The sequence below is a fragment of the Copadichromis virginalis genome, linkage group LG7 (genome assembly GCF_057382275.1).
Source record: "Copadichromis virginalis isolate Kocher_CV1m ecotype Utaka linkage group LG7, C_Virginalis_male_GT1.1, whole genome shotgun sequence".
Lineage (NCBI taxonomy): Eukaryota > Metazoa > Chordata > Actinopteri > Cichliformes > Cichlidae > Copadichromis > Copadichromis virginalis.
Window position 1 is genome coordinate 20,050,564 of NC_140624.1, and position 12,168 is coordinate 20,062,731.

Sequence of the window (12,168 nt, forward strand, 5' to 3'; positions counted from 1 at the left end):
CACAACCGATCCTCTGCACACCGTCATGTTTCTAATCACCACAGCTTTGAAGAACTGTTTTTCCCCATACAGCTTAAAACTGATACTGAGAAAATATTGCCTTGATACTCAAATCCTGTCATGATGCCGTTATTAATTATAGCACCATAATGAATTCATTTATCAAGAGTGCCACAAGTCAAGGAGCAATAAAAAAATAATGGAAACCAAAAAGGACAGATGAGAAAGTTTGGAGGGGCCCACTGATTATTACACCAGCTAATTAGCCCAGATTAATTTGGTGCTAATTAAACCAAAAATGATTTGAAGAAAACCATGCCGTCAGTTCATTCATTAGATGAATAATTAACCTGTCACTGAATTAATCAAAGCACTAACGTAAATTTGAACCAAGCCGCTCAGACTGCATTTAACCCTTTTTTGTGCTCTCCGTCTGCTGGTAACGGCTCCTCTGGTTTTTTTTTTTTCCTTTCTTTTAAATCGCACTACAGAAGCGGAAAGATATTTCAGGGAAACGAGTGACCCCATCAGGCACCTCATTCCCATCCCGGCGTCACTATCAACAGACTGAGTGGGGCCGATAATGTTGGCAAACACATTTGCAGCAAGTCCACCCTAGCACGTTTTTCCCATGAGGGATGTCACCCCTTACTAAAGCGTATCGCCCTCTGCTCTGCCGCCGACGCCCTCCATCTGAATACAACTCTGTAAGCGTGCGAGCATTGCAGTGCGAGCAGTGTGGTTCTCTGACAGGAGACAGGAGTGGAATGCAGCGTGTGCGCACTCTGTGTGCATAACTATGTGTTCGTGTCCAGATGTAAGATGCATTAAGTGTGAATCTGAGTGCGCGTGTGTGTGGGTTGCACTCCAGCAGACACTCCTGGGGGTAGGGGGCTGAAGGAAGGGGTTGGAGGATAGGAGGGGTGAACAAATGTGTCCTTCACCCTGGATGAATTATGAATCCATAGCGAGCTATGCATATTTATCCTTGCTGTATCCAATACCTCTTGCTGCAGGCAAGTCTTCAATAATGAAAATGTCTGCATAAACATCTACACCTTTCTCCTGTGCGCCTGAGCCAGGAAGAAACAACTGAGCTTTAAACCAGAAGGCAGACCAAAAAAAGAAAGACGTAGAGCAGTTCAACGCTCATACATGCTCATCTCTTTATACCATACTACTATAAATGCTGAAGCGCTTTTTGCACAGCCCTGCATCTTTATTGTTTCCTGGAAGGAAGAAAAATACCATCAAGGAATACTGGTAGGTCTGACATCCCTGAGTGTCACATCAGTCGTGCAACATATCAACAAACTAGCCAACATACCAACAACTAAAGGGACATTAAGTGAATTAAAACAAATTTAATCGGACATTCTAACAAGGAGAGTCCAACCAGAATTAAGCAATTGTTTCCCACTTCAAAGTACAGCAAGTATACACAAAAGGTATCGTACGATTCACGCCTATATCGCATCAGACAGCTGAATCTCAACTCAGTCAAACACAACTGGGAAAACATTTCATAAAAAAAATCTTTTAGCTGTACCAACCCATCAACCAATCAGCCCATCAACCATGTTCGTTGCGGAAGATGACTAACTGGTTCTGCAGGATATCTTCCTATCCTAAGTTTTTCCTTCCCAGTGTCACCAATTGGCTGCACAGGAGGTCCTCTGCCTGTTGGGCTTTTATCTGCATTATTGTCGGGTCTTTACATAAAGCAGGTTGAGGTCACTGTTGTTGTGATTTGGTGCTATATAAATAAAACTTAATTGAATTTGATATTTATGTATAGTGCGCCCATAAATAATTTGGATGTTGCTGTTTTAAAAAAAATCTTTAAGTTGCTCTAAAAGTCAAAAATAGACACGAGGTAGACTCACATTTTGTGTGACTGCATTTTCGAAGACCAAAAGTTTTTTGTGTGTTGTTCTTCCAGTCAGGAAGGCCACAGTACTGCTCAGACCAGCCTTATCATTTAGTGAGTTTACTGAATCAGTGAGAGAGCCCAAAGATATTAGGTCCAAAAGCAGGAAATGAAAAGAAATAACTCAGGACAGTCACAACAGGAAAAGAGGATTAATTTCAGGCAAGAGAGCTCTCATGATCGACAGTGTGGCAGGTAATTAACGGAATTAATCATTTTGAACTAATTAGCGACAGCAGTAACTATCAGTTGATTTTGAATGCAGAAAAAGACCTTTGGGTGAAATCTTTTTGCAAATTAGAAAAACAATCCTAGCATCAAACACACACTCACACAGCCACAAGCCTATCTGACAGGACAGGTACTATTCACTACTGCTATACTATGGCCATATGAAAAACAATGTTTTCAAATGACTGTATGCAGGCCTGGTGGTGGGACTCAAGTGAATGATATGAGGATATGAGGGATGAGTCAAAACATTTGCACAGTCGACTACTGTGCAAATAAATACTAGTTTTGTGTCTGCATGATAAATATACTGCTACAGTAAGCAGCTTGTTAGCTCAGTACAGGCTATAACTTTAAATCAAAATGTTACACTGTCACATGAGAGGTTATGTGCAAAACTATTTTAAAGCTCGGGCCACAACACTTTCAAATAACCTGTGATTATAACTCGTACGCATATTTCTCTCGTTCTGGCTCTTACGTATTTTTAACTGATGAGCTGGTATTTCAGCCAATTAAGCTAATTAAGCTAACCTTGGTTTGAGTCTCTCTCCTAAAGCTGCAAAGCTAATAGGCTAATTTAAAAAGTCAATAAGCATGTTGTAGCTTTTGAAAATGTAGTTCTAATGTAAGCTTACAAATCAGAGACCAAGCCCCACAGTTCAAAAATAGTGGTAAAATGTACAAAGACAATTATTATGGCTAAACTCGATTATACGATGTATACATAGTACGAAGTGTATATATGATATGATCTACAAATAAATTGGACAAAAAAAAAAAAAAAAAAAAAAAAAAAAAAAAAAAGGTGAGTGAGTACTGACATATTTCCTGCCCTAGCTTTAGATACAGCTCAGGTGATACACCTCCGTCTATCAGCTAACACTGGTTTTGATATTTACACAGGGTTTATCAGGCCTCAACAGCCCCTCTATTTCCAATGGGGATGTGTGCCAGAACTGAAGGTGGAGCCTGCTGATAAGATACAGAGATTGAGTGAGATCTTTTTTGTGAGACCAAACCTTTCCAAGACTCCCTGACACTTTCCATTTTCTTTCTTTCTTGCTTGCTTTCTTTATGGGGGGGGGGGGGGGGGGGGGGGGGGGGTAAAAACGAGCTTCCTTGAAGAAAAACAGGTCTACAGTGGGGCAAAAAAGTATTTAGTCAGCCACCGATTGTGCAAGTTCCCCCACCTAAAATGATGACAGAGGTCAGTAATTTGCACCAGAGGTACACTTCAACTGTGAGAGACAGAATGTGAAAAAAAAAATCCATGAATCCACATGATAGGATTTGTAAAGACTTTATTCGTAAATCAGGGTGGAAAATAAGTATTTGGTCAATAACAAAAATACAACTCAATACTTTGTAACATAACCTTTGTTGGCAATAACAGAGGTCAAACGTTTACTATAGGTCTTTACCAGGTTTGCACACACAGTAGCTGGTATTTTGGCCCATTCCTCCATGCAGATCTTCTCGAGAGCAGTGATGTTTTGGGGCTGTCGCCGAGCAACACGGACTTTCAACTCCCGCCACAGATTTTCTATGGGGTTGAGGTCTGGAGACTGGCTAGGCCACTCCAGGACTTTCAAATGCTTCTTACGGAGCCACTCCTTTGTTGCCCGGGCGGTGTGTTTTGGATCATTGTCATGTTGGAAGACCCAGCCTCGTTTCATCTTCAAAGTTCTCACTGATGGAAGGAGGTTTTGGCTCAAAATCTCACGATACATGGCCCCATTCATTCTGTCCTTAACACGGATCAGTCGTCCTGTCCCCTTGGCAGAAAAACAGCCCCATAGCATGATGTTTCCACCCCCATGCTTCACAGTAGGTATGGTGTTCTTGGGATGCAACTCAGTATTCTTCTTCCTCCAAACACGACGAGTTGAGTTTATACCAAAAAGTTCTACTTTGGTTTCATCTGATCACATGACATTCTCCCAATCCTCTGCTGTATCATCCATGTGCTCTCTGGCAAACTTCAGACGGGCCTGGACATGCACTGGCTTCAGCAGCGGAACACGTCTGGCACTGCGGGATTTGATTCCCTGCCGTTGTAGTGTGTTACTGATGGTGACCTTTGTTACTTTGGTCCCAGCTCTCTGCAGGTCATTCACCAGGTCCCCCCGTGTGGTTCTGGGATCTTTGCTCACCGTTCTCATGATCATTTTGACCCCACGGGATGAGATCTTGCGTGGAGCCCCAGATCGAGGGAGATTATCAGTGGTCTTGTATGTCTTCCATTTTCTGATGATTGCTCCCACAGTTGATTTTTTCACACCAAGCTGCTTGCCTATTGTAGATTCACTCTTCCCAGTCTGGTGCAGGTCTACAATACTTTTCCTGGTGTCCTTCAAAAGCTCTTTGGTCTTGGCCATGGCGGAGTTTGGAGTCTGACTGTTTGAGGCTGTGGACAGGTGTCTTTTATACAGATGATGAGTTCAAACAGGTGCCATTCATACAGGTAACGAGTGGGGGACAGAAAAGCTTCTTACAGAAGACGTTACAGGTCTGTGAGAGCCAGAGATTTTCCTTGTTTGAGGTGACCAAATACTTATTTTCCACCTTAATTTACGAATAAATTCTTTACAAATCCTACCATGTGAATTCATGGATTTTTTTTTCACATTCTGTCTCTCACAGTTGAAGTGTACCTCTGGTGCAAATTACTGACCTCTGTCATCATTTTAAGTGGGGGAACTTGCACAATCGGTGGCTGACTAAATACTTTTTTGCCCCACTGTAGATCCTTTGAGGGGTGAGACTCTGCCAAAATCAGCTTTTGGGTAGTTTCTCAGCAGGAGCAGAGCTGACAGTGTTTTGTTCCAAGAGGAAATGTGTGCCATTTGAACCAAACTGCATCTAATTTTACGGAAAAATGATTACTGAAATTAAAATAAGTGACAGCTCGGGAGGAGAGTAAGTACTGTAATTAGAACCCATTGTGTTGTAAGAAAAAACACACTGTGACCACCTGAAGAAACAAATTAGTGTAGCACTGAACAATGAACCTAAAATACACTGTATGTGCTTTAAAATATATGATTTAAAAATAGCTCTTTCAGGGGCAAGTTCGGGAGGAAAAGAAGCCAATGTTGGTTGCAAGTAGAAAAATAAAAGAGTAAGGAGGACTCCACCACAGAGAATGTGCTGCCTTTTCGGTGAAACACTGAATTGAACCCGAAACCTGATTTCTACTAATTAATGCCACAATGTTCAACAAATGTTAGCCTGACATTGTTTCAGTAATCACCCTGACTGTTTCTAAAAACATCCCTCACAACTTCGAATCAGCAGTTCAATAATCAACAATTCACAGTTGAACTTTTAGTTAACTAATCCTGCAAAAAGCATCGCTGTACCTACAAAGACAGACGAGCACCAGTCCACAATTTCTCTTTGGTTGGCAGTGCGGCTTCTTAAACATTACTAACCACACACTACCACCTAGTGGTCAACAAATGGAAGCACTAGACGGCATTAAGCACTGATTTCTCCGAGGAGACTGGTCCACACTGCCATTCACCAATATCTGACCCGTGTTACATTTTACAGTTAGAATTTATGATTTTGCAATCAAAAGGATAATTCAGTGTCAGGCCTAGCCTATTACAGGAGGGGGTTTACCTCCACCACACAGATATTAGTCTAAACATGGGGATGTGTGGTGTACACAAGTGTAGTGACACAAATTGTGTTGTGTTATAAAGAACATATCACCTAAAAATCTTCCAAATCAAACATGTGGCGATCCCTTGTGTATAACACAGCAGACGGAAGCAACGTTCCCAGGAAATGCACATTATGGGCTAAGGGACAAAAAGATTCCGGCTTTAATCATTAGTAAATTCCATGTTTGAGGTACAGGTGCATCAGCAGTTAGTTCTCACCTGTTTTACTGGAATTCTGAACATACCTAAAAACCTTTGCTTATGTAAACTGGCTGACAGGCATTATACTGTTTACATGGGAAACTGTGAATGACTGCAAATGAAACCCTCTTTGACTTAAGAATTTAATCTCCCTATACAGGCGTGCATAGGATAATTACAAACATAATCAAGAACAGAGAGCCTGAAGGTGAAACTGAAAAAGTGAACTTTGACCCCTCAATCACACAGGCTAGCACTGTTTTGATTAGCTCTGCTCTTGATCCCATGGCCTCTCCACGGGTTAAATCTCAAGCATCCACTTAGAGCGCAGCCAGATGCCGAGTGCTTGTGACCTGCAGCAGCTTATGGCGAAAGTACATTACTTCTCCTGGCTGTGCTACTTGCCGTCTGACTCAGGCTATCAGGCCTCTGGTAAAATTTACAGCGTGTGATCACGCCATAAGTACCTTATCACCTTTAACCAGCTGTCAGAGACACATAATCTCCTCTCTAAAGTGCTGGAGGATGATGCTCAAGACAAGCCCATTAAAACCTGCAGTACTGTTAATACAGAAAAAGTCAATTTAAAAGGTACAATGTGGAAAATCTCACCACTGGATGGCAGCAGTTGGCTCTTTTTGCACCGATTACCTGTTGTTAGCCAGTGTTAGTGAAACTTCCTTTGATCTAACATCGCTGGACTCAGACACTCAGTAAAGAAACTCTCATACAATGTGAGAAACTGTTAATTAGAGGAGTACCAAAACCATCTCAGCCACTGTATTTAAGATGGTGGAGCAACATGGTAGTTTCCACAAGCCAAACCTGCTCCTGTGTTTTTTTTAATGGATTAATTCAAGTTTATGAAAATGCATCGATTTGTGGGAAGACATAGTTGGGCACTAATCAATGTATATTTATGAGTACAATATTCTTGTTTTCTTCTGTTTGTTGTCTTGAGGCCAAGAAAGATGCCAAGCGGATTTATTTTAACAAGTGGATCATCATGGCCTTGCCATATTGGTCCATTTGATTGACCTTTATTATGATTATGAATTTATTTTATTTTCAGTTGCTACAAACGGGACAGACATGACTGGGGGATAGGACAGGGAGAAAGAATGAAAGAAAGAGAGGGAGAGAAAGAAAACCAAAGGGGAGAAGAGACGGTGAGAAGGGGGGGGAAGAAAGAAAAAACAAAACAAACAAACAAAAAAACAAAACACCTGGGTCACCTGTATGGAGAAAAAAAACAGAAGAGAAAGCAAACAACAAAGAGCAACATAATAAAAAAAACAGCACCATCACAATAAACTAGCTAGCAGTAGATATCAGTAGATACAAAATAAGAAACGATATTGTGCAGCACGCAAGATAGACAGCGCACAATGTGCTTTGAGGCAGCAGCCAAGAAAGCTGTAGTCCGCGTCTGTGAATACCCGTGTGTACACCTGTGTGCATACCTGTGTGGATCAGCATGCTTGTATTCCAAAGGTTTCTCCATGTAACGATCTGCTAGGGAGTGTGGGGAGCCACAGCCCCGTCCTCCAGGGTATGAAGCAGGTATGGAGGAGATCAAAACTCCAGACATCCAGAGGCCCCCAGAACACAAGAGACCAAGGAAGACCAACAGAGGGGCAGCCTGTTTTCTATTGTTTAATTTCAAACAGTGACTTACTGTACCTTTAAGTTTTGAAATACTAATGTAGGCTCTAATGGATAAAGTCATTTAATAGTGTAGCACATAATTATTTTACAGCTGTATAACTGAACATACTGAGCAAATTAGCAGCAGAAAGGGTAGCTCAGGTCATTTCTACACCGTAAACAACAGATTATATTGTGTGCTGTATGTGTGTACGCGCTCACCTTTACACACCAGCAGGAAGTTAGGAGGCTTATGTGTAATTGGCTTGACTGTCTAATCATGACAAATCAGCATTTACTGATAGCAACTAGAGGCTAACAGATGTGAAGATTATAAATTTTATAGTATGTGCGCAGGCAGTGATGAAGTGGAGCGTGGGATGCAAAAGAACAGTAGTTTGGAAATTCCCTGTATGTGTATGACAGCTAAAGGTGTGTGCAGTGATCAAAAAGTATTATATGGTTATGGGTTTGTAGCTTAGCTTAACAGAATACAGTTAATCTTTTCATTTCCAGCAACGCCCTGCTTCCAGGCAAAACAGCTGGAAAAGCGTCATTTTATGAAGAGCAGGAGAAGCTTTTCTTTGTATTCTTTTCATTGTTACAGCATTTTTTTTAACTAGCGGATAAAAACAGGTGTGGGTGTGGGCAGTAAAGTGCTCTGCTTAGAGACACACCACCTGACTTTAATGAAAGGCCCAAAAGTGCCATAGAATCAAAATGCTCCTCTCGAGCCTTGAAGATGGTATCCTGCAAATCAATCTATGACGCCACTGTGGCTAAATCCATCTTTTATATACAATCTATGCATTTGACATGGAACGTTTACAGGTCAAAAGACAACTACAGATCACGCACGTGCCTCTTACCATGTCTTTGAAGGCGTTCTCGATGGCTCCAATCACCAGGCTCTCCTGCGACACCTTCTTCTCTGTGAAGAAGCGTGTCGGTGGGGTACTGGGGGAACCCGGAGCCCCTGCGGCACCCCGGAGCGATGCAGCCCTTGTAAGGACACGCTGAGATGAAGGGGTGAGGTGGTGATTGATAGGTTCCTCACCCAGGCACGTGGGCGGCACAAGGTTAGGAGTACAGAGGATCTCCATCACTTCCTGTAGGTGCAGGGCAATGTGGTGGTGGAGAAGACGAGAGGCCATTACAGCTGCCCCGGAGCCAGCGTGGCCATCGAACAGTGCCCAGTAGTGTAAAGTTAGGTCTTCAGAGTTGTCCTGGAAACAGATAAGAATCAAAGTAAATAAAAATGTGTCAACATTAAGTATGCAAAATGCGAGAGGAGGAACTTCATCTGACTTTGCATTCATACTGATCTATGAACTGCACGCCGAAAATCCACTGAATATCAAAGGTGGAAGTATGTGAAGTACAGCCTGATGGGCAAAGAGTCGTGACATTTAGGAACCGCTGATGTACAATCATGGTAATGGTGCACAGAGCGAAAAGAGAGACCTTTTTAATACCAAATCAGAACCAGTTGAACTCAAGGTACAGCTCTCAAACACAAACAGGAAGCTGTACTATGTAAATTGCGCTGCTCACAGTTGGTGGATGAGAGCGCCTTTCTACACAGCATTCAAATTCATCCCATCGGTCTTCAGTGTGAAGACTTCGTAATCTGATCTGAGCTCAAACCTCCCCACAGATATGCACGATGCCCATAAGTGAATGAACCTGATGTTAATGTTTGCTTTCGCTTAAATCTGGAGGTATTAGTAGGTGCGGCATGATGCAGTTTGTGCTCTGAAACCGCACACCGCGTCCTCTGTGTTGATCTACAAAGTCTCATCTCCCACACAAGATTCAAAATGTCTTGTGATCTGGCTGATTCATTGCTCACCTTTGAGTTTTTGGTCTTCACAAAAAAAAAACAAAAAAAAAAAAAACAATGGCCTGATTTCTGTTTAAAGTCTGTTACATATCAGCACAGCTCCCCTATCAGTAATGAAGTCACATAGCCACAGAGTTGCTGTTGCATGCATCACATTTTGCTGCGCAAAGTAAGCCTCTGATTGTCTATATATGGCACAGGCAAATTCTACAGCGTGAGTCTACGAGGCAGGCAAAGAGCACTAAAAAGGCTACATCACTGCGAAAGTGAGTCATGAGATACTTGCATGAGTTTGCTGTAGGCTCCGGCTGGGCCTGAGTAAAGTACTGGTGAGCTGAGAGGAGATTTTATGAGCAGTATTAGTATACTGTAATCACAAAGGACTTTAAAAGAGCTGGTAAACATTTTGCGCTTTTCATCTTTTCTCTGCCTTGTAGGGAATGGGATAAATTGCAAGTGATTGAATTAAGTGTGTCAATATGTCGTGACAGTAGAGCAGTGACACTGCATTTTGGTATAATGATACACAGTTTTCTTTAGTACTCCATGACACAATGTTCTTGTGAAAGCAAACAAGGGTGACTTTAAGAGTCATTGAAGGCTACCGTGGAGTGTGAAGGACGCTAAGCTGTCCGCTCCAATAAACTGCTGGGTCTCACCAACAGGCCCCAGGGGAATTCACTGATGAACTCATTCTACCTGCATTACCTTCATCAGTAAAGCTAAAATGTAAAGGCTTCAGTCTGCCATGGCATTTTTCTAGAAAGAAAGGAGGCATTATGACCCTTAAGTCATGCATGATAATCTGCTAAATTCTGTAAAATGTTTGGTCTGCAAATATAAGACTGTCTCGTAGAACACCGTTTCACTTGCTCAGTGATCCTTTATTAACTTTCCACCCGATTTCACCAAAAGACTTTTCCTTTTTTCCATTCTTTTTACTTCAGTGCAAATAATTATTTTGGCTGCGCACATGTTTATCCATCCAGACAGCGTGCTATTTCTAAAGATAACAAATGGAGAAGAAATGCAATAGATCACAGCACAGTTTGTACTCTATCCTTCTCTGTTGTCCTTTCCTGTCGTGAAAATGCATCTGCAGAATGTCCGTGAAGGTGGATGTGATGGGGGGATGGGGGGGTTGGGGCATGAACCCTCCATTTTGACTTACCGGGTTCTCCCGGAGGCCCAGACTCTCACCATTAGGCAGGGACGACCTCCTGCGGGTTGTGGGGGTTCGGTTAGGCGCGAGGCTTCCTGCAGGTCTCCCTTTAACAACCAGGACCTCACAGCAAGCCTGATCTTCATTTAATGTGCTTTTCCCTGCATTGATGACCCTGGACAGAGAGATATTTAAGAAATTCCATATATGAAACTATCATTTACACACTATACACATTGCAATGGCATAAGAATCTTTAAATTAATGTAAAAAATTAAATGTCTGTGTAAAAGAAATACAGAAATATAGTCTGGTACAGAACAAAAATGTTTAACAGACACGATATACTGTAGTTACAGTATGGTTATGTGGTATAGTATCATGTAGAATAGGTACTTTATTAAATTCAAATATCCAGCAGCTCCAAAACAAACATCCTTCCAAGAAATAAATACACTAATTGCATAATATTAAAAATAGGATTAGTAAACACATTTTTGAGGGAACTATATATAAGACATCAGTTGTCATCTTTGCTCAAATCACTTCAAGTACGTCCTTCTACCAGGACAAAAACAAATTTCAATAACAGCTGTGGTCTGTGACTGTGCCTTTAGCGCAGTCACATAGACATGAATGTTCTACATGTTTAATAGTCTTAAAGTTTCTTGGTCAGCACATGGCTGCAGATGTATGAGATGGAAGCTGTGTAGTCTGTCAACCCAGTGATGGTTTTTGGACTGTAAAACCATCCAAAAACACGATTTCTGTGAAACAGTTTACGTGACACCCATTTTGACAGCGAAACATTAAGAAATGACATCAACGAGTTCACTTTAAATACATATTTCAATTTAAGCCTTACACAAGCAGGACAAAGGACAGCAAGACACATAAATACTGCATTATACAACACCTGGCAGATGGTGCGCTGCTGCTGCGAGCTGCTGTGTAGACATTGACAAGCACACGCTGCTTAACACCACTCCAGGCATTCTCATTTTAGCCACAGTGAAGTCTAGTCAAGTGAAGTGAAGTTGTCTACAGGGGGCTTTTCAAACTACGTGTATCATTTTTAAGATCAGACCACAAGAGAAAAAGAGCCAACATATGAAACTGGAATGTAAATTTATAAAAATTATGCCACTTTTTTTCCCTTTAGCCCGAACCATAACAAAGACCCTTTAATATTTCCTACTATCCTTAAAAGCATTAAGCTATTTTGGATCTTATGTGTCCAAAGGGAAATTAGACCAAATAAATGACAAGCGATATGGCTACATGTTGATATGAGAGGCAGTCACGATTATTTCCCAAAGGAGAATCCTTTGTAAACAAACCATGAGAATGAAAGCAGTGATCCTCTGTCTCCAGCTAAGAAAACACTGAGCCATAAAACTGACAGGATATTTATAGGATATTATTATTGCTGACCTACACAGTGAGCTATTCACTGCTTCCCCACCCCAAAAAACACAAT

General features: G+C 41.6%; 1 protein-coding gene across 1 annotated transcript in view; it reads right to left on the reverse strand.

Annotated features, from left to right (window-relative positions):
* Positions 1–12,168, reverse strand: part of ppm1h (protein phosphatase, Mg2+/Mn2+ dependent, 1H) — a 37,388-nt gene that overhangs the window by 15,771 nt on the left and 9,449 nt on the right. Inside the window, exons 2-3 of the mRNA XM_085462408.1 lie at positions 10,698–10,863; positions 8,553–8,909 (exon numbers count right to left, since the gene is read on the reverse strand). Of these exons, the coding sequence (XP_085318534.1) occupies positions 8,553–8,909; positions 10,698–10,863 (523 nt within the window). The remainder of the gene's footprint in view (positions 1–8,552; positions 8,910–10,697; positions 10,864–12,168) is intronic.